This window comes from Notamacropus eugenii, chromosome 6, assembly GCF_028372415.1.
Source record: "Notamacropus eugenii isolate mMacEug1 chromosome 6, mMacEug1.pri_v2, whole genome shotgun sequence".
Taxonomy (NCBI): Eukaryota; Metazoa; Chordata; class Mammalia; order Diprotodontia; family Macropodidae; genus Notamacropus; species Notamacropus eugenii.
Window position 1 is genome coordinate 356,855,810 of NC_092877.1, and position 23,774 is coordinate 356,879,583.

Consider the following 23,774-nt stretch of genomic DNA (forward strand, 5'->3'; position numbering starts at 1 on the left):
TAATTTAGGTCATGTTTGCTTAGGTTTGTTTTTATCATTTCGCAATATTCAGCTTCTACTTTTTTTTGGTGGTTGTTCTTATCATTTGCATTTGTTGCAGTCATTTTGTCTGTTGTTTCCTTGGCTCTGTTACTTTACATCAGTTCATATAAGTCTTTTCCTTGTTTCTCCATTTTCATGGTCTTTTTATTTTTTTAATTTATTTTTTAAATGAATTAAATTTTAGTTTTCAGACACTTCCACAAGATTTTGAGCTCCAAATTTTGTCCTCATCTTTCCCCTATAATATTATTCTTTTTCTGGTTTTTGCTCATTTTCCCAGCTACTTACTTGACTTTTGAGCTCTTTGTTAAGGTAGTTCTCTGCTTCCAAAGGGGGTGGGGGGTACTCTGGCAGCTGCTTGACCCCTCCACAATCTGTGGGCCTAGAACTCCAGAAGCAGTCACTACTGCTGCCTCTGCCCTTGCCCCTGCTGCTGCTACCATGGGCTTGTCCTCTCAGACTCCTCCACCCCCTTCACTCCCCTGGGGCTGGGGCCCAACCACTGTACTCTTTCACACAGGTCCCACAGGTTTTTTGCACTGACCTTCCAATTGTCCTCAGAATTTTGGGGTCTTGAAGTCAGGAAACCACCACAGGTGCCCAAGATTCAGTCCCCCCAAGGACTTCTCAGGTCCCCTCTGGCTGCCGTGTCCCACACTGGACTACACTCTTATCCCAGTACAGCTAGATAGACACTTCCTGATGACCTTCCAGGCTGTGTTAGGCTGGAAATCTGCTTCACTCCATTATTCTGTGGGTTCTGCAGCTCCAAAATTTGTTTGAAGTCATTTTTTTGCAAACATTTGGCTGGGTTTGGAGTGAAAGTGGAATCTTTGGGTCAAAAGGTATGGACATTTAGCCATTTTATTTGCATAATTCCAAATTGTTTTCCAGAGTGGTTGTACTAATTTGCAGCTCTACCAATAACGCATTAGTTTAAGTAATATTTTACCCTAATGACTGGTATTTATATAGACAATTGTTTTCAAGTCATTTTATTTAATATTCACAATGACCTTTGCAAGTAGACATTATTAACTTCCTTCTCCAAATGAGAAAATTGAACCTCCATGAGGTTAAATGACTTTCCCAGAATTACACAGCTAACAAATATATCAAGGGGATTTGAACATTGATGAAACTGACTCTAAATCCCCAGTCCCATCCACCATGACTTCTTTTGATCCCTCTATGCAAGGAAATTGTAATCTACTTAGGGAGATAAGGCCAGTCCAAAGAAAATAATTAGGGGACAATATAAGGCTGTCTGAATTTAAGCATTATATTGTGTTTTAGTGAAGCAAAAGGATATAGGATATCAGAGGAGAAGGAGTATGTTGAAGACCTGATCAGTTAGAGAAAGTTTTATTTAAGAAGTGGTTTGGGTAAGCAAAAGGCTAAAAGAGTTGGTGTTCCAGGTAAAAGAAACAAGAGTGACATAAGGCATAGAGATAAGATGGAACATAGAATCTTGAAAAATTTAGCTGGCGCACATTACGGAAAACATAGTATATTTTGGGGACGATGAAGAGACTGGTATGACTTGTATTCTAGAAAAGAGGAGAAAATAAGTTTGGATAGATTTACTGTGGTGTCTTGATTATAAAGGACCATTAGTCAGATAAGTTTTTACCTGATGCAACAGTGAGCTAAGGGACACTATGATATAAGGACAATTGTGAGAGATTTGTTGGGTATTGGTGTTTTGTAGGGTGCGTTAGGAAAGACTCAAATTAGTGAAAACAATTGGAAAGTTGTTGCATTTGGGTCACAGGATTTAAAATGGAAAATGACTTTAATATCATTCAATTCAAAGTCCTCATTTTACAATTGAAGCAGAATGGTATAGTGGGAAGAGTATTGGCCCTGGAGTGAGAAGACCCTGGTTCACATTGTCTCTCTGAAGATTCCTATATGCGTGACTTTGGGCAAGTAACTTAATTTTTCTATAAAATAAGGGTGTTCCGCTAGATGCTCCTGAGTGTCTATCTCTAGTTCTATGATCCTATAATTTCTTTTCATGTGACCTTGTCCAAATCATTTGACTTTTTTAGGTCTCAGTTTCTGTATTTGGAAAATAAGGGTGTTGGTCAAGATAACATTTGAAGTTTCTTCCAACTTTGCATCTATGATACTGTGAAGCCTGAAGAGATGTGATATCCCCCCAGGTCCCACCTGAAGTATACAGTGGATCTGAAATTACAAACAGATATCCTTTAACTCAAAATAAGTGAGACAGGTGAAAGATGAAAGACTTTGCCCTCACAGTGAGAATATTTGATTCCAATATTGAGTTGGAGGGGTTGTAGAGAGATCCACTAACCCATTATTAGTAGAGCTGTGAATTAGTGCAACCAGGAATGTGTTGATAAATGTTTAAAAATTGGCTCTCAGGGAAAAATGTACACAATAACTTTTATGTCTAAAGTATATTATTATCATTTTCTCCATCACCTTTTCAGATCTAGACAATCAAAAACAATAAGCAGAACCCTAATTTCTGAGTTGAACATGCTCACAATGAAAATTTAACAATTGGCTCTTGAAAGCCAGTTAAGAGAAATAGTTATGCTATTATATTAATAACTAACTATTAAATTGGATCCAGGCCTTTCTTCTATTTTCCTTCAAGGTCCAGCTCCTGTAAAAAACCATCTCTGAAGGGTTTGACTGGTTGATGAGGTTACTACTAGACCTCAGGGAACATGCCCAACTAGGAGACCTCTCTTCTTTTAGAGTATTAATGGAATCAAGTCTGGATGAATCTTTACCCTGGGGAAAGGATACCCTGTTCTAGTACCCCTCCATTAGATCTAGAGTGATTCAGCTCATAAAGGAGAAAACCTTCCAGAGAGTTTTGGATGGAGATGGATTCCTGTCTCACGATCAAGCCACATTTTCATCAGGAGGAGCTGAAGACTTCTAGTTCACCTACTCATTAAATGTCCACCAATCAGGGCTGATTTTTACTTGTCAGAGATATTCCCTTTCTGAAAGGTATTTAAAGCTGTCAAGGTCTCCATTGGGAGTCTTTGGTTGCTGAGAGAAACCACTGACAATCAATTTGTTGATTGTTGGCTAGCCTAACGAAAAAATAGATAATTAATTACCCAGAAACTCTGTCTCTCAGAGTTTTTATTTGAATTCTAGTTCAAGTTGGCTCTAGCACAGCCCTGAGTCAGCTATTCTGGAAAGCAATTTAGGACTACACAGATGAAGTGGCTAAAATGTTTATACATCTGTATCTAGAGATTCCACTGCTAGGTGTATACCCCAAGGAGGCCATTGATTAAAAAAAAAAGCTCCATATACACCTTTAGAGTACTACTTTCCTTGGTACCAAAGAACTGGAAACAAAGTAGATGCTTGTCAAAACAATGGAATATTACTGTACTATAAGAAACAACAAAGATGAAGAATATGTAGAAGCTTGGAAATATTTGCATGAATTGATGCAAAGTAAAGTAAGCAGAGAAAGGAAAACAATATCCACAACAATACAAATAGAAATACAAATAAAACAGCAAAAAATGAGTGTTGTAAGATATCCCAGAAGCTTAGTTTCAAACAAGAGATATCAGTCAGTAAATCATTTATTCTATTATTTATTAAACACCTACTATGTGCCATTTATTCTTTAAGCACTTGAGACAGAAAAACATAGCAAAAGATAATCCTTGCCCTCAAGGAATTTATAATCTAATGTGGGTGCCAACATATAAGTGAATCTACACAAAGAAATGCAGGGTAAATGGAAAATTGTTACCAAAAGGGAGATTCCTGTAGAATGGGAGATTTTAATTGGGATTTAAAGGAAGCCATTAAAGTCAGTAGTTCGAATGAAGGGGAAAAGACCTCCTCTCCCTCCCACCTTGCATATCTCCTTTGCTTAGTTGAAGGGGTTAATAGGTAGAAAATGATCTCTAATATATTATTGGTCATTGTATTTATCAATGTTGTTGATTTTTTAGTTTTCTTTCCCTCTTTTAAAAAAAAGTATTTCTTTTCTATAAGAGATAATTTTCTGGGAGGGAGAAATTTGTTGTTATTGAGTCATTTCAGTCTCTCTGTCACCCCATATGGAGTTTTCTTGGCAAAGACACTGGGTTTGGCATTTCCTTTTGTAGCTCATTTTCCAGATGAGGAACTCAGGCAAGCAGGGTGAAGTGATTTGCCCAGGGTCACACAGCTAGTAAGTGTCTGAGGCTGAATTTGAAGGTAGGTCCTCCTGACTCCAGGGCCTGTGCTCTATCCACCATACTATCCAGCTTCCCAGTAAGACATTTAGGCAATATAAAATTAAAATCTATTAATAAAATTTTTATTAAAAAAAAAAAGACTATCTGATTCCCAGTTTCCATTGACTACCAGTTTGCTGTAAGGATCTCTGTTTTGTTTTGTTTTTTTCACTTTGGACACTGCCTCCACTTAACACAAACGGAAACACTTCCACCATTGAAATGATCTTCCCTCACAATCTTGGGTGAAAAGTGCATCTTCCTTTGGCCAATTAATTAGGGAGCCTGATAGAACTTAGGTAGGTCAATACTAAAGACAGCAACTGGGTTGATGTGGAAAGTCTTGTCAGGTTGGTAGTAGCTGACAGGACTTATACTCTACTGGTAGAGCTTCTGGAGATCCAGGTTCTCCTCTGAATCACAATGAGATATTAGGGGGTGCTTCAGTGCAGAGAAATCTCATTAATTTTCATGACCACTTAAAATTTTAAGCAAGTCTACAAAGTGCACTTATACATCTGCACTCTTTGTAAATTAGGCATCTGTGACAAGCTTTCATTGACCTCTACATGAGTTAAAGAGATAAATGGATTGGATGTTGTGAGAAATGTCAGGTTATAGTCTAGAACCTTGGGTATTTTACCAAGTGTGACTGGATTTTTAGAATAGTATAATAGTTACAGTAGAAGAAACACTAGCTCCTAAGTTGGAGGAACTTGGTTCAAACCTTGCCTGAGATGCTTACTCGTAATGGCCAGTTCACTCATCTTCTCTTAGTCTAGTTATGCTAAAATAAAGACTTTAGACTTGCTTGTCTTATGATCCTAAAATATCATTGAAAATTAACTTTGCTTTCAGGTTTAAATAATGGTAATTTCCTTTTTTTCCAGTAATTTCTCAATTCTATCCAGTCTTTCATGATTCCGTTTGGGGTTTTCTTGGCAAAATACTGGAGTGGCTTACCTGTTTCTTCTCCAGATCATTTTACAGATGAGGAAATCAAGGCAAAAGGGGTTAAGTGACTTTCCCAGGGACACACGGTTAGTAAGTGTTTAAGGTCATATTTTAATTCAGAAAGATGAGTCTTCCTGACTCCAAGCCCAGCACTCTGTCCAGTGTGCCACCTAGATGTCCATAATTTCCTTCTTAAGTCTGTATAATAACAGTAAGCATGTTACCACTATCAACTGATCAATCAATAAGCATTTACCAAGCAATTACTATGGATCAAGCATATTCAAAGCACCAAGGATACTAAAAAAAATAAAAACAGACTTTGCCTTCATGGAACTTATATTCTAAAGAGAGATAGAATATAGGCATAAATAGGTGTAGACAGGGTATATAAGGAGGAAATAAAAGGTTATGTTGTAGAGGAAAGGGCTAGCATAAATTTTTATTGATTACATGAGTGTATCTGGGGAGAGTATTGGGAGTGTGGGGGTGTGTGGAGGGGTGGTATTATTCTGGAAAAGCCTTCCTGTAGAAGCCTTTTGAAGGAAGCCAGGAATTGAAGAGGTAGAGATGAGGAGGGAGAGTATCCCAGGCATGGAGGAAATTCATGGTAAAGGCCTGGAGACAAGTTGTGGAACATGGTATATGAAGAACAATATGACAGTATGGTAGACTTCACAGAAAGCAGTAAGGTGGAAAAAGACTGAAGAAACAGGAAGAAAACAGATTGTAAAAAAAATGTTTATATGCCAAACAAAGGAATGAGGTTTAATCCTAGAGGTAATGGGAAATCATTGAAGTTTATTGAGTAAGAGGGAGTAATATAGTCTAATTTATTCTTTATTTTTTACATTTTCATTGTTTTGTTCCCTTATTCTGGAAAATATATCAAGCAAATGGTCATGTTTGGATGTTACTGCTAAGGAGTTAAAATGAACAGAGTTTAATTTATAGAAAGTATGCTGGGAGTAGCTTTGAGTTAATATGGAGTGAACAGTACCCCAAAGTTCCATTAGACACCACATTATTACTTGTTCAATTTAAAAAAAATATTGTCATTTTTAATGAACAAAAATTATTTTTTCTCCCTTCTACCTTTTCTCTGAAACAAGGCGAAAAAAACCCAAGACCTAATAAAAATATACTTAAGCCAGGCAAAAGAAATTTCCACATTGGCCATTTCATGAAGCAAACAAACAAATTTCATTCTATATTTAACTCCACCTCATTTTTCTGTCAGGAGATGGGTAGTAAGTCGTCATTGGTTACCTGGAATAGTAGATGGTCATCGTGTCTATCAGATAGCTCAAGTCTTTCAAAATTGTTTGTCTATGTGACAATACTACCTAAATTAATTGACTTAATTAGTGCCATGGCAAACAAAGGGACCAATGAATTATCTTAATGGTGGTAGAAAAAGTAATGAAATTGATCTGGAGGAGTAAAAGTAAAGAATCTCAGGAAAAATAATGAAAATAAAAAGTGCAAGGAAATGGACTTAGTAATACCAGATCTCAAACTTCATTACAAAGCAGTTATCATCAATTATTTGGCACCAATTAAGAACAAGAGTGGAAAAGATTTGGCATCTAACACAGAAGCTAAGAAACACAAGTGGGCTTATGTTTGGTAAACTCAAAGACCTCACTTAGATTCTTGGCCAAAATATTGCTGTTAGATAAAATTGCTGGCAAAACTGGGATACAGTCTTACTGAATCTAGGCATAGACCAATATCTCACATCATAAATGAAAATGAGCTCTAAGTGGATACATGATTTAAACGTAAAGGCTGATATCAAAAACAAATTAGAGGAGCAAAAATAAATTACATTTCAGATCTATGGTTAAAGAAGAATACATAATTAAAGAAGAGATAAAAAGGACCACAGAAGATGAAATGGAGAATTTTGATCACATAAATTAAAAAGAAATTACTTTCAATTAGAAGAGGAACAGGAAAATGGGGGGGAAATCTTTGCAACAGGTATGACTTGGGGGGCAGTTTTAAAAAAATCTCTCAACCTCAGTTTCCTCAGCTGTAAAATGAAGGGGTTGAATGACCCTTCTCTAAAAGTCCATTCCAACTCTAAAGCCTAAAATAGGAACTTTCCTAGGTTCTTGTAGTTAAACCTAGTCTTCTCTCAAATATATTGAATCATGGAGTTTTACGGAAGAGTTCTATTCCTTTTGGAGTCTCCCGTGTTTCTTCATTTAACTAATTTAAAAATCCAATTTTGACTCTATTTTCTAGATCTCAGCTACTCATGATCTTTTTGCAAATCCTGTGGACATTTCTCTAATTTTTAAGGAAATAAAATGTTGTCATACAAGTGAAGCTTCAAAATTGATTCTAGATCCTTATCCAGTCTTTGGGGTTGAGTCCCATATCCAGATCGGTCACCAAGATCTTTTTTTGACCTGTCTCTTCCCTGCATTTTTCTTTGCTCCATTGTCTTTGCCACTAGACTGATTTCAGTCTTCATTCTGCTCCCTCATACTCTCACAATAAATGATCTTTCTAATCTTTCTCCTGTTGAAGTCATTTTGAAAACTGCCACCAGACTTCTTTAAAATACTTTTTCAGTCAAGTTTTTTTTTCTCAGAAACCTCTAATGGCTTTTTGGAGCAGAAGCCAGACTCCTTAGCCTGGCATTCCAGGCTCTCTATTATTTGACTCTAAGTTTTGTCTGCTGACTTTCTTGAATTTTTCAGTAGTTAAACTGATGACCTTTCTCCATGTCTTTGGAAAGTTTTATATAGTCTTTTTATCCACACTTTCTTCCTCATCTTCTAGATGCCTTCTTGCACTTCTCCCCCATGCCTTTATCTTATCTGTCCCCTAAGACCCAGCTCAGATCCCTCTTACTCTCTGAAGTCTATCCAGTGTAGCATTGATAAGTTCTAGGCTTACTTTCAAACTCCACTAGCACTTATAGCCACGTCCAAAGAAGTCAGGAAGACCTGGGTTCAAATCTAGCCTCAGATACTTAGTGGCTGTGTGACCCTGAGCAACTGATTTTTTTAATGTGTAGTATTTATTATATAAATTTTCTTTTTAATTAATTAATTTATTTTCAGTTTTCTACAATCACTTCCATAAATCTCAGATTTTTCTCCCCCTTCCTCCCCAATCCTTCACTGAGACAGCATGCAATCTTATATGGGTTCTACACACACATTCTTATTAAATACATTTTCACCTTAGTCATGTTGCATAGAAGAATTAAAATAAATGGGAGAAACCATGAGAAAAAACAAACCAAAACAAAACATATCACAAGAGAAAATATTCTGCTTCATTCTGCTATCCAATTTCATAGCTCATTCTCTGGATGTGGAAGGCATTTTGCCATAAGAGTCCTTGGGAATGTTTTAGGACCTTGAATTGCTGTAAAGGGCTAAGTCTACCAAAAAAATTCCTCAGGCACTGTGGTTGTTACCGTGTACAAAGTTCTGTTTTTGCTCCTTTCACTCAGCAATAGTTCATGTAAGTCCTTCCAGGCCTCTCTGAAGTCTTCTTGTTCATCATTTCTTAAAGCAAAATAGTATTCCATTACAGTCATATATCACAACTTGTTCAGCCATTCCCCAGTTGATGGGCATCCCCTCAATTCCCAGTTCTTGGCTACCACAGAGAGTTGCTATAAATATTTTTGTACATGTGGTTCCCTTTCCCATTTTTATGATCTCTGGGATATAGTTCTAGAAGTGATATTGCTGGGTCAAAGAGTATTCACATTTTTGTAGCCCTTTGGGCATAGTTCCAAATTGCTCTCCAGAATGGTTGGATCAACTCACAGCTCCACCAACAATGCATTAGTGTTCCAACTCTCCCACATCTTCAACATTTATCCTCCTCCTTTTTTGTCATATTACCCACTCTGATAGTTGTGATGTGGTACCTCAGAGTTGCTTTGATTTGCATCTCTCTAATCAATAGTGATTTTGGGCAATTGATTTTTTAAACCTCAGTTTCATCCTCTTAAAAAATGGAGGACTAAGGTCAAGGTGTTAAGTGAGAAGAGCTGGAAGCTCTGGGCTCTTGGGCTCCATCTTTGGGTTGTGGAGGCAGAGACAAAACTCTTGAATTCCTTAGGACCTGGAGAAGAATCTCAGTGACTTCCTCTTCCTTGCTCCTCCCTTCCCATGGAAAGCTGCTCCAATCAAGAAACCCTTCCTTTTGTGACTAAGCCTTCTCCCTAAATCAGTCTGTTCAAACTCCATCTCTTTACCTGCTTACCTTTTAGAGTCCTACAAGTCCTAGAGCCTTCTTTTATACACAGAAGATGATGGGATTATATTTACTAGGAAGAGAAGTAATATTGTCAATTGGCAATGAAATAACTTATAATATAAAACTATTCCTTTTCATCACATATCAGGGTGAGAGGAAGATATAAAGAGAGAGAGGGAGAGAAAAAGAGTCCTACTTCTCTTTCCTCCTTTTATAGCGATCAGGACCACATACCCATATCTAATAAAGATCAAATGAAATAATATATTATAATAATAATAATATATACACATACACCCCCCATACACACATAAATATGAAATCTTGGAAATCTTAAAGCTGTATATATATATATATATATATATATACCATGAAGACCTGTGTTCAAGTCTCACCTTTGACAGGCAGATTACATGACACTTGGGCAAGTCACTTTATGTTTCTGTGCTGTAGACCAGTGGTGTCAAACTCAAATAGAATGGGACCAGCAAACTCCATATAAATAAGGGAATCTCACATTGATTTAGAAAACCACATATTCACATAATCTCTGTTATATTGTGTTTTTATTTATTTACTATGTGTTTGACAACTCTGCTCTTTCAGATTACATATTGCAGAGCAGGTCCTAATTAGCAGTTTCCTCACCTAGGAGTCTCCTGCCTAGATCCAATGGTTCTCAAAGTGTGGTCCAGGGATGCTTGGGGAGGGTGCTTCTATAATGTCAAAACAATTTTCATAATAATATCATGTTTCAATATTGTTAGATATAATGTACACCAACAAAAGGGTCCCAGAAACCCCAAAGTTTGAGAAACATTGCCAAAGACCAAGGATATCGCATGTCCCCTTCCTCCCCCTCATCTATGTAACATTTAGCAAATTGTTTCCCTTTCTCCTCTGAACCTCCCCATGAGTCCAATGGCAGGGCTGGACTGGATGGTCTCCAAGTTCCCATCCGGCTTTGATTCTCTAATCCTATGATCTATGATAAAGGCTTATTCTATCCTCCTGCTTGCTCCCAATTTTAATCTTTTATTATGCAAAGCTGTCAACTCAGTAACACAATGCAAGGCAAGATTTGATATCTTGAACATACTGTTATTTGCTGTATCTATGAAAAGATGGAAAACTTGAAGGGAATTGCTGAAAAGATTTTCAAACCACTTTCAGACACTTTCCAACAAAAGTTGTTGCTGTTGTGTTTATTCTTGAAGAGGAACATGACATCAAGAACATGACATGACTTGCACTTGACTTTGATTTGAGTGAGGGAGGGCATATCGCAGAATTGATCTTATTTGGTCTTTCGCCGCACATAGTCTGCTAGGTGGCCCTGTGGATAGAGTGCTGGGCCTAGAGTCAGGTGGACTCATGTTCCTAAATTTTAACCTGGCCTCTGACACATACTTAGCTGTACCACCCTGGGCAAGTCACTTAACCCTGTTTACCTCAGTCTCTTTGTCTGTAAAATGAGCTGGATGTGGAAATGGTAAATTGCTCCAGTATCTTTGCTAAGAAAACTCCAAACGAGATCATGAAGAATTGGAAGCACTCAGCAGCATAGACCTGATGGAGATGAAAGAATACGAGATAGGGGCAGGAATCTGGGTCTCATTTTCATAGCATTTTTTTTTTTTTTTTTGGTGAAGAGGCAGACTAACCTTTACCCATCTCACCTTGGGGTTGGTTCATTAACATATCCAAAGTCTCAAAGGTGTCAGTATAACTTTCAAATGAGCATTCCTACACCAATAAAACTTTAAAGTCAACATAACCATCATCCAAGAATTATTGGCACCATTTAGCGTTCTACTGGTCTTGCTGCAGATGTCTGGAACTTGTCTCAAAGTTACACATTACAGGACCAAAAGACCCTAGATGGCTTCACATGTTACCAGGATATGGTTTTTCATAAATATAGTATACAGTTCACAAATGATGCTCCTTTGATCTTTGGGACAGTCTTAACATGATTTCCAGGTTCTCCTTTGCAATCTTACTTCTTGCTATTGCCAATCTATATTGGCTACTTAGATTTATATTATATTATACTTACATATTTATATTGTAGAAATATATGCTACATATATATGTAATTACACAGCAAATATATAATACTATAAATATAATGCAATATGCTGTATTATATATAATTAACATAAATATATAATAGCATCAATATAATGTAACATAAATAGTAACATGTAAATATGTTGAACCCAGATCCTCAGGCTACTGAGTTAGCGCTCCTGCCACTGGATCACACTGCTTCCAGATTTACAAAACACACATAATAACTAAACCAGCATTATCATCATCGGTACATCCATCACATCTATTGTTTGTTCTTACAAGTGTTCAGTGAGCATAACAGAGCTAAGATCCCTCGTCAGGTGCAATGGTACACAAAACATTGGATAGGAGTTATGTGATGACAGAGAGGGATAGGAAAATGGGCTTCCTGCCCTTGAGAAAAATGCCAGATGAGGCCAACATACCCAGAGGAGTGGGAAGCCATCCCAACCAAACTTGGGAACATAAACACGTCCAGCTGTGTGGTCTGTCACCACATGTGCTTGCTGGGATCAGGGAGGGAATGAAGCGACTGGGTGAGCTTAGCCAGAGAGGGTTTTATGGAGAAAAAAGGAGAAGAAAGAAGAGGAAAGAAAGGAAGATCATTCAGAGAAAAAAATGTTTGTGAAGACAAAGGGAAGGGAAAATTCAGTCAACTTGTCTGTTTTATGCTAAAATTCTGAGTCAGAGGAGGTGCAGGAGGTAAAGAGAGGTGACCCTAAGAGCTAGGTTACCTTGAACCTGGGTTAAAGAGTTTATAATGTTCTGAACACTTGGCCCTTCCATTTATCTTATTTTTTATTTAAGGCAGCTTGTTAACATTCTCTATAGAGCTTTTCCATTGGACTATATTGTTGTATTCTGAAAAATATGCTTTTGTCTTTCAGTGTTAAAAATCTCAGTTCTGATATTGAATGGATTTTAAGAAAAATACTTCAAGGGCAGATTGCTTAAAGCATTGAGAAATATCAAATTAAAACTGCCTAAAGTTTTGAGGCCACATTTTTAAAAAGTATATTCCTGGAAGAAATAAAGGCAAGAAATTTTAAAGCAAAAACACACAAACAATAAGTCCATAAAGACTTTGGAGGAGACAAAATCCATGAGTAGTAGCTGCAGTGGAATGGAGTGCCAGAGAGATTTAAGAAAGGATGTGCCTAGAAAATCAGGGATTGAGACTGAGCAGTCTCCTGGGGATTTGGGGGAGGGGATCGAGAGAAGAACTAAGGGCTTGGTCTGAGATGAGACTTGGAGTTTTGACAGGATTGGGTAGGAGTGTATATTATGCCCTGTTTAAAATCAAGACTAGGTCAGTGAGCAAGACAAGTGAGGCTTGTTGACAAGGGAAGTTCAATCAGAGAAGCAGAAGATGAGGCCACGGTGTGAGCAGGCACCAGGGAGAGCTCCCAGTGGGATGTACTACATCATCAAAAGGTTCTGTCTGACTGTGGCTTTTTGTCTGAAATTATTCATGTTTCTCTGTCAGTCCCAAGGTCCTGGGCTTTTTAGGATAAATTCTGATCTCCCAGGTCATTGGCAATGTCTTTGTCCTTCAGTGAAATTTTGTGACCCTCCTATATCCTGGGAATTTGACTTGGAATTCTGACTAGATGGAAGCTCATTTCCTCAGGTTTTTGGGACTCTTCACTGAATCCTTCCTCTAAGGAACCCATTGTTGTCCAGTTCATGGGCTTCAGAATACACCGAGTTTAAGGTTTGGGAACAAGAAGGAAGGAAAGAAGGAAGAACATCTTGCCAGTAAACTCCAAAGCTCCAAAGGAAGGGGAGAGGGAGGCAGAAAGGAGAGGATGAGCTGGGTTACCTACCTAGCTGGGTGCCCACTCAGGGAGCTCGATCTATTCAGTCTGTGTTCACCCTTCATTTTCAAAGAAAAGCATGACATCAGAGAAATGAAGACATGACTTGCACTTGACTTTGTTTTGCTTGAGGGAGGGCTGTGCAAGGTCACCCACCTCACTTTCTCTTCCTCCTAGCACATGATAGGTGCTTAATAAAGGCTCATTGCCTCATTACTGATTAGTCAAGGGATTGACACATAGAAGAGCAACTGACTTATGATTTCTGGTTAGTCCTGGGGGGTAGAACTAGGCGCAATGGATGGAAATTTCCAAGAGGTAGATTTCAACTTGGTGTCAAAGAAACTGCCTAGCAAAGCAATCTCCAAATGGGATGGACTACCTAAGGAGGTGGTGAATTTTTCCCTTACTGGAGGCCTTTGGCCAAAGACTGAATGCCCACTTATTATGCAAGTCACAGAAAAGAGTGTTGCTTGGGTCTAGATTGGACTTGATGCCTCTGAGGTTCCTTCCCATTTGGCAAATCTGTGATTCTGACTGTGAATTATACAGACAATATATTTTTCTTAATTTCCTTCTCAGCATGAGGTAGGAGGAAATGTGCTGAGTGAAAATATGTTAGTAAATATGTTATTTGCTCTTTGAAGATGAGGATAAATTAAATGGAAAGAAAAGCTCAGATATTTTAAGGAAGAATTCAATATATAGATATAGGGCTATTTATTAAGTTCAATGAACATTTTAAAATGGACAACAGACAAGGTGCTATGTTAGTTAGAAGGACGCAGTGACCTCTGTGACACAAATTTTTCTCCCAACGAGCTGACAATCCAATAGGAAGGAAAAGGTATAGACACTGATAACTATAAAATGAGAAATAGTATGACACATGTAAAGGAGAGATCAAGGCAAGATGATTTTAGTCAGAGGTGTTAAAACTCTGGCTTGACAACTTCAGGAGACCCACAAAACTCCTGATTAGCCCCAACCAGATTAAAATACAATTGGGAAATGTTGAACAAAGTAGACGGAAGTACAATACAACATAAATAATGTCAATTTGTGTTTGTCTAAGTCAATATGCTTGGGATCCATTTCAACTTGAGGTTGATATCATTGATTTAAATAATATAAAGAAGGGATAGGTCACTTTTCACTTGGGAAAGCATGTGATCAGAGAAAATTGCATGGAGAGGTTACCTCTTGAGTTGGTCCTTGAAGGAAGGGAAGGTTTCACACAGTGATGGGTAGAGTTCAGACCAGTGATTTAGAACCTTGGAAGAGAAATCTTTGCAGTCTTTTTGCTTGCTTTTTAGCATATGGAATAGCGCACAATGGTATTTCACATAGTTACACATAGTGTATCACATTTCAACGGTGGAATAACAGGGTCAATATGGCATAGAGAGGTTAAATGACTTGGCCAGTGATTTAACTCCACAGAGGTCTTCTTGCCTGACCAGTTTATTGTACATATGAGGGAAACTGAGTCCCAGTGAAGTCATAAGATCATAAATGTGGAACTGGAAGGCCATCTGATCCATTCCATTCATTTTACTGACAACAACAATAACATTGATATATATTTTTACTATGTGCCAAGAGCCTTACAATGATAATACCATTTGATCCTTGCAGTAATCCTGAGAGGAAGGGACTATTATTATCCCCATTTTACAATTGAGGGAACTAAAGCAGCCAAAGGTTAAGTGACTTGCCCAAGGTTCCATAGCTAGTAAGAGTCTGAGGCTGGATTTGAACTCTTCTTCCTGACTCCAGGCTCAGTGCTCTATTCTAATGTGCTACCTGGTTGCCCTGAAGTCCAGGGAAAGTTACTCACTTGTCCAAAGCCACACAGATTGTGAGCACCAGATTTGAACCCAGGTCCTTTGACTCAGAGGCAGTAAGAACTCTTTCCATAGTACAGGTAGTATGAAGCAGAGCTGAAATATAAATCCAGATCTTCTGCTTTTCCCAACATATCATGTATCCTCTTCAAATATATGTATCTAGTGCTCAAGAACCTGTTGCAAATGACTGTGCTCCTGGACAAAGGCACAGCGATGTAGAATTGAGAGTACACATCTGGCCCGAAACTCTAATGAAGTCTTCCTTGGGTCCTTTTTCTCTTAGCAGGTCATGTAATCTGGGATTATACATCCCACAAATTCAGTAGTCACTTGAAAAATCTACTGTTTCCTGGGCCTGGGAAATATATCTATGGGCTAATAACTGATAATTCCTACTGAGATACCCAAGTCACTGATACTTTCAGTGGTTTGCCCAAGGTCACATGGCTGATACATGGGATTAGAACCCAAATTCAGAGATTCATCGACTGTTATATCACCTCTAAATTGTAAGTATTTAACACCATTTTCTTAAACCTGGGACCCAAATTAAAATTTTTGTAGCTTGATAATTTTAATAATTTTGTAATAAAAAACCTATACTTTCTTTGGGATATGGAGCATCCAATGAGGCTGGCTTCAGAATTAGGGAGAACTGCTCCTAGGTTGGTCATTTTCTCTGAAACCCTGGGCAATTCATTTAACATTAGACTACCAACAATGAAACCATTGCCTTTTGCCACATTGCAAGTTCCTTTCTCAAGGAATGGTGATTTGTACAGAGGGATATGTGTCATAGTCAGCCATTGCTGCTCTTGTCCATTCTCTCCTTACCTCCTGCCTGGACTGTTGCCCTAGCCGCCATATTGGTCTCTTTGAATTTAGTCTCTCTGGTCTCCAAACCATTGTTCCTACAAATACCGGATTTTTATTACAAAATCTGATCATGTCACTGGCTCCAGAAGTTTCCATGCCTTCTTATTGCCTCCAGAATAAAAACCAAACAAATATAACAACAACAAACTCCTATGTTTTACATCGAAGGCCCTTTATGATCTGGCTCCAAATTTTGCCCAGCAGATAGTAAACGCTAGTTGACTGTGTTTCCTTTCATACTGATTTCATATTATCCCCCCTTACACACTCTATATTACAACAACGCTGGCCAGTTCAAGCCTCCCTGTACATGATATTCCATGCATAGCCTGCCTCTGTATAAATTTTGTACAGCAATTCCTCCTCCATCTCTAACACTATAATGTTTTCCTTTTCATTTTTTGCTTCTTGTAATCATTTGTGTCCTTCAAGGGGTCTGCTCAAGTATTACCTCTGACCAGAAACCTTCCTAGATTATAGTTGTTGGTGTCTCACATTTTTTTTTACCTTTTGTTCTAGCCATGTTGATGCTAGTGCTTTGAGGAGAAGGAACTGTTTCATTTTTCGTTCATTGTTTATGTATCTGTAATGCCTCTCACAGTACCAGGTGCATAATTATCGCTTAATAAATACTTGCTGAATTGAAACTCAGTTGACTTGTCCAAGGTCACACAAATTGAAAATGGTTGAGCAAGGATTCACACCAACCTTTGTTGACTCCAAAGCTTGTGTGCTATACACTAAACAATTATGTTAAAAATGGGTTCACTTCTCTACTTCTTAACTATCCTTCCAGGTAAAATTATTGCCTACAGTTGCCAGGGATGGAGAATCTGCAGTCTTGAGGGCACATGTGGCCTTGTAGATCCTTAAACTTGGCCTTTTGACTGAATCCAAACTTTTTACAGACCAACTTTGCTCAATTCAAATTTGGATTCAGTCAAAAGACTGCCCTTAAGGACCTTGAAGGCTACATGTGGCCTCAAGGCTGCAGGTTTTCCACCCCTGAGTTCGATCACGCTGCCTTCATTGCTGTTCCTTTCTCTGTGTTGTAAACAATGGAAACTAGGCAGCCTCTGGTCAGAAAGATGATTATGAGAAGTAGGTTGTTTGTTGGAAGTCCCCACCTGGAGTTTAATTTGTAGTATGAATTAAACAGGAGTCATCACTTTGTTGAGTTCTAGATATGGGAAAATGGGCCCCCTCAGTGTTCTAAGAAATGAATACATCGATATGTATCCATTTTAAAAATGGACTTAGAATTATTTGGTGGGTGAATTTGGATTAAACCAAAAGAATGGACCAGAACCTGGGGCCTCTTTGATCTCATTCTCTGCATAGCCCTCTGATGTCAGAGTTCTCTTTGAAAACTCTTTGAGCTCAGTGTGTGAAAGAAGCCAAGATAGTCCGGTAGGGGGGATGAGCTTCACACTTCAAAATAAAGGATGAAGTTAGGGAATAAGATCCCTCAAGCGAAAGAGCATCAAGGGAAACTCAAGGCAATGAGATTTTTTTCCTAAATAACAAGATGCAAACTTTTCCTTGCCCCACCCCAAAAGTAAGAAAATTGGTTTAAAAAAACCTTCAAACTAAAAAAAACGTAGCCTGGGTGGTTAAATTAGAGATGGACCACTCTTATGTCTCCTTCCCTACAGTTTCTGGGGGTGGTTTAGGATTTCTCGGTGGGGATTGTCTTGTTCTCTTTTTCTGTAAGTGCACTTAATAGCAATGCTTCCTTTTCAGGTAGCACTTTTCATCTTCAGAGAACTTTTTAAAGATAACTAATTACTGTAACACTGAGTTAGATGAGTAGGTATTACAGTTCTCCCAGGACACCAGAGAAAACTGGGAAATTACGAGTAGTTTTCCATCCTTCCATTTTCCCCCCTTCAAGTAGTCACACCTCAAGTGAGTAAAAGAATTAAAATTAGATAGATGCTAGAACTCCAGTGGCCAGTGTCTGACACATAGTAGGTACTTAATAAATGTTTGCTGACTTGACTTGACCAGGCCTAAGATCAATTTGTAATCTCCCCTTCCCTTAAATTATGACCCTAATATCATTGCTTGGGATAGTCATTCATTGTCTCATTGGGGGACTTTGCAGAAGTCGTTTTACTTCTCTGAAATCCAGTTTCCCAGCAGCCAAATGAGGGGGTTGGAGAAGATTACCTTTAAGGTCACTTCTAGCTCTAAATATGGGATCTTATTACTGGAAAAAACATCTTCTAAACTTGGCAGGTGTTTCTTTTCAGCCATTTAAGAGACAGAGTTGCAAAGCATATAAAGTCTCAGAATTGGAGGTTGTCCAAAGGTCTGGGTTCAAGTCCTGGATCAAGCGTTTACTATCAATGTGAACTAAACCTCTCTGGATTTCAATTTTCTATGCTGTAAAACAAGAGGGTTGAATTAGTTGTCCTCTAAGATCTGGTCTAGCATTAAATCTATTATCTTACTGAATGATCTGATGGATTCTAGACTAAGAGTCAGGAAATTCTGCATTCAAATTCTGTCTCCAGTGCTCATTAGCAACCTAGTAACCTAGACAAGTTACTGCACCCTCTCAGAGCCTTAATTTCTTCATCTGTAAAATGAGTGATTTGGATTAAATGACCTCTAAGATGACTTTTAGCTCTAAATCTTTGATTCTATTGTGTGACCCTAGGGGTACTGGACTAGGAGCCAGGAAGACTGTTCAAATCCTGCCCCTAATGCCTTTTAGCTTTTGTGACCCAATTAAAGTCTCTTAACAGAAGGATGAGAATTTAAGAATATCTCACTAAACTGTGACATTTGACCACATTGCGTTTTTATTTCAATCTGGAAGGTAAATGTCGATAGAATGACAATTTTTGCTTCCTATTAAAATTATAATTTTTTCCTATCACTTGTCACACCTGGTCCTTCTAGCATTAACCTTTCTGAACCTCAGTGACCTGATGTGTTGAATGGAAATGATAATGATCCCCGAGCTACTTCCCTAACTGGATGATGGTGAGAAATCAAGATAATATATGTGAGGAGCCCTGACTATAAATGACATTGTTTTTGCTGTTGCTTGTGGATTTGTCTTTAAAGCATTTGCATGCTTAACCTTTGACTCTGCTTCCCCATCTTTAAGAAGTTAAGCAAACAGTTTTGTGTATCAGATAATTTGATTTTAAGGAAATGGCATTATAGTCACCTTTTTAGCTAGGCAACCTCAGAGGACACAGACACATCATAATTTAATAAATTACAAGTTTTAGCTCAGGAAAAGAGAAATCTATCAAAAAGGCTGAGCTCCTGCAGCAGACGGACAGTCTCTCCAATGTACTGGGATACCTGTAGCTCCTCAACTCCAAGGCTTTGAATTGTCCTCTAGGACTCACTTTCCATGGCTTTCCCCATGGCTTCATGAGAGTGGATTATAGCAGAATTTAAAGCAGGAACACATCACAGAATAACTGCTTGGATCCCTGTGTTTGGTCTGGATTGGGCCATAATGACATGATGACATTTTCACAGATGTGCAGCGATAACCATGTGGCTGCGATGTACATTGCTGTTCTCTTTCATGAGCTGGGCTGCAATAGTTGGCTTCATCCTCTGAGAGACCAAAATGCTGAACTTTTGTCAACACATAGCTGATTATGGGGTAGGGTCTTCCTTGAACCCAGATTTCAGTGGTTTGGATCTGCAGTGTTCCTTGATTTGGAATGAAGTGGTTTCACAATTGGTGTAGTCACTGACAAAATGCTAAAGTGTTTGTTTATCTTTGGGATAGAGATAGGGGCTACACCCCGGCAGCTAAGTAGTATAGTGGATAGGTCACCAGCTTCCTGAGTTTAAACCCAGCCTTAGACGCTAGCTGTGTGACCCTGGGAGAGTCACTTAACTTTGTTTGCCTCCATTTCCACATATGTAAAATGAGCTGGAGAAGAGTATGGCAAATCACTCCAGTATCACTGGCAAGGAAACTTCAAATGGATCATGAAGAGTTGGACATGACTGAAAAATGACTGAACATCAAAGTGGTTACACTGGTGATTTTATCCATCTAGGGAATTCTGATGTAAGGAAACTCCTTTTACTAATGCAGGTTGACAACTTCTCTGTAATTTCTATTCTTAGAGAGTTGCCCCCAGCATTAAAGGCTTAAAGGTCTTTGCCTAGGATCACACAGCCAGCTTGTATCAGAGGCAGAGCTTGAACCTAGGACTTTTGGGATAACTCTACTCATTATACCACAGTGTCTTTTAATTACCTTCAACATTATTTAAAAAATAAAATGGAATTAATGTGCTCCATTGGTATCCTGGGGATGAGAGGATAACTTGAGCAAAACTTATGCCAAACTTGTGAGGATGTGGTCAAGAGTGGTAAAATATATGGATGAATGGAGCAGCAAATAATACAATTGGAGAGGATATTAGCTGCCATCAAGTGCAACCCCCTCATTTATAGTGGAGCAAACTAAGGCACAGGAGTCCCAGGGTCACCTAGCTAGTAAGGATGTATGATAGGATTTGAATCCAGATCTTCCTGCTGACAAAATCATGTCCTATTCATTATTCCATGTTGTCTCTGTCACTGGACTCTCATCTGCTTTATTGGAGGGGACATCCATGTCAATGAAACTCCATTAGACCTGGCACTAGAAATGGGCTTTATCTGGGGCAGAAAGAGTTGATCAGACGATGGGGGGAGAGGAGAGAGAAGCCAGAAAGAGGATCACTACACTGATAAGGCTCAGGGGCTACAGCTATGCCTTACAGTGATTATAATACTTAAAGCTGTATTAAAACCTGAGTTGTGTACTAGTTGAGGTCCCTCTTGTAGCTATGTCCCTTGACAGAATGCAAGTTCCTTGAAGACATGGACTGTTTTGTGGTTTTTGTCTTTATTCACACCACTGAGTTGGGTTATATTAGTACATCTTGCTTTACTGGAATAGGAATTTGGCTTCAAAGGACAGATTAGAAAGTTCATTGCAATGTAGGGAAGTTTCCCTTGTAGGAAGCTATCTAGGGGAGGTTTGATCAAAATTGATAGTAACAGAAGCTATGTTGGGTTGGTTTTTAGTGACTGTGAACCAGAGGTTCAAAAAGAAGCTGACCTGGAGTAGAAGTGGGCCAGACTATGGCCAAATGGAGCTGGGATGGTGGGACCTGGCATTTCCTGGAAGTCAGCAGGAGTCAGACGTTTCTGACCAATCTACTGGCTGAACTTCTGAAACCTGGCCGAGCCCAAAGAATATGGAGCTAACAAACCTACATTAAACCATCTCATCATTCTGGGGGGACCAGATGGCTTGTGAGCCCTTATTTGGTCACATCTGCTCTGGGTAGAAGTATCCAAGAATATAATCAGTCGCTTGTCTTCTGTCTCCTGAATCCCATGCAATTATTATGATTAATGTTGCTTGCCAGCATGAGTTTTCAATATGGAAAACAGAGGAGAGGTAGACTGGATTTGGAGTCAATGGACTTGAGTTCAAATCCTAGTCCTTTTAACACACAAGGTATTTTGGGCAGTCAATTCATCTCTTTAGACCTTAAATTCCTAATTTGTAAAATAAAGGGATTGGATTAAATTATCTTGAAAGTCCCTTCTCCATGAAATTGATGTTTGCTTGCTTGCTGAATGAATAAATGAATAAAATAATACTTTTCTCTATTTTTAAATCACTCATACTCTAATCAGAGAACAGAAAGGAAACATGTTCCCTTCATGGAAGCATAACAGGGTGAATCTTCCCACAGATTTTCATGGTTTCTCAGCTAAAGTTAATTGTCAGGCCAAAGCAACAATAACTAGGATTTTTTCATTTGGAGCAAAATTGGTACCTGAAGGAAGTGGAACAGTGGTCCAGAGGACAGTTTGGAGTGAGACAGCTATGAACTGAGAGGACAGTTTTTGTAGAAGCCCTTCTCAGTAGCATGTTTGGAGTCCAGTCCCAACAACGTATGTAATCCTTCTAGGAGAAACAGCAAACCCTACCTTTTCTTCCCATCTTCCCTTCATGGACCTATGACCATAATCCATCTTTTTTTTTTTGTCCCCCTTGGGCTGCTTTTGCCCACAACCCCTGTAGGGTTTGTGAACCAGTAGAGGATGGCATTTTTCAGCAGGGAGGAAACACTATCCATGTCAGCACCTTGGACAGTGTTGACTGCCCTGCTTGAATTGTGGCTCTGAGTCTGACCTCTCTTGGAAGCTGATTTAAAGTCTAAATTCTTTGGATAAAAAAAAAAAAAAAAAACTTCCTGACTGAAATAATTGTGCTAAGTCATGAGAAATCTGTTTATGATCTTGCTTCCTCTTCATGTTTTTAGTGATTTATGATGCTTCTTTGGATGCCATAATTTCCAGCACAACCAGCCACGTGAACACAGTGGTATTGGCTTGGAGGGAAAAATCCAAGCAGAAGTGGATTAAGAAGACATCCTTCAACATCGCACAGGGCATCTACACTTTTGACTACCACTCTTGCCTCAATTTAATTGGTATGTTAGAGAAACCATGTTCTCTAGAGGGTCTCCTTACTAACAGATAATCCGGCATAGAAATTTGCAAACATAAAGTTTCTCCTTGTATCTTTATGGAAATGGAGGCACTTAAATATCAAGATTTCAGTGGAGTTTTTTTTTTTTTGGCATGGGAACATTTGGTAAAGGGTTATTATCACATGTGACATGTGGCAGACTTCATGCATCTTTGGGACAAATGATAAAGATATGCTCCTGAGCTCTAATGAGTATGCTTACTAAAATGGAAGATGGTTGATTCTTGTATTGGAGTGGTGAGGGATTATGGGTTGCCCACAATATCAGATGTGGTCACTATATTTGTGACGTTTCCTTAACCATTTTTTTCTTTGATACAAGGTAAGGTATTTTCACTGAGTAGGTAGTGGTATATCTGGGAATTCTGATGTCAAAGAAAAAAAGTATGCCATCAATAAACTTTAATAAATTTTTGAAAAAATAAAATTAAGGCTAAATATAAGATAACAGAAACATGCTCAGTAAAGGCCAAGTATGGAATCAAGATGGCATGAATTGAAAGCCCAGCTCTGAAATACACTTGCTTTGTAATGACAGGCAAATCAGTAAAGTGAACCAGGAAACTCACTGGGTCTAGAAATTGTAGATCTTATAGTTGTAGGGACTTTACATCCTGGGATTTCTCCACCTTGATGAAATCAAAAGCTTAGATCAAAGAGAGAAAACAAACCCACTATAATAAGGTGAAAGAAGGCCAGCTTTGTGCAAAAAAAGATGTCTCTCAACCCCCTCACCTGGTATCATTAAATGCTACATTGAAACAAAGGCACTTTTATTAAAATATATATTTTTAAATGCTTCTCATCATCAGAATATCTCTCTGTCATAGAAAGTTCCAAGTTCTTCTTTGCCTCGAATTACCACAGGAGAGACTTATTTTTTTGCTGACCAATAACATCTGTGCATTTTGGCTCAGAAACTCCAATTTATTTATAAGCATTAAATGTTCAACTTCACAGGAAACTACTGATAAACTTTGGGAGGATAAAGGGAAAGAAAGATGGACTCATGTCATATCTGCAGAGCCTGTGGATCTCTTCTCAGAATAATGTTCTTAAATGAATGAAATAAACTCCATAGTATGACTAAGGAAAACAATTACAGTGAAATCGTTGTCAAAATATATACCTAGGCGAA

At 38.4% G+C, this 23,774-nt stretch overlaps 1 protein-coding gene across 1 annotated transcript in view; it reads left to right on the top strand.

The window, feature by feature from the left end:
• Positions 1-23,774, top strand: part of WDR49 (WD repeat domain 49) — a 198,229-nt gene that overhangs the window by 56,016 nt on the left and 118,439 nt on the right. Inside the window, exon 5 of the mRNA XM_072618556.1 lies at positions 22,407-22,577. Coding sequence (XP_072474657.1) covers positions 22,407-22,577 — 171 coding nt within the window. The remainder of the gene's footprint in view (positions 1-22,406; positions 22,578-23,774) is intronic.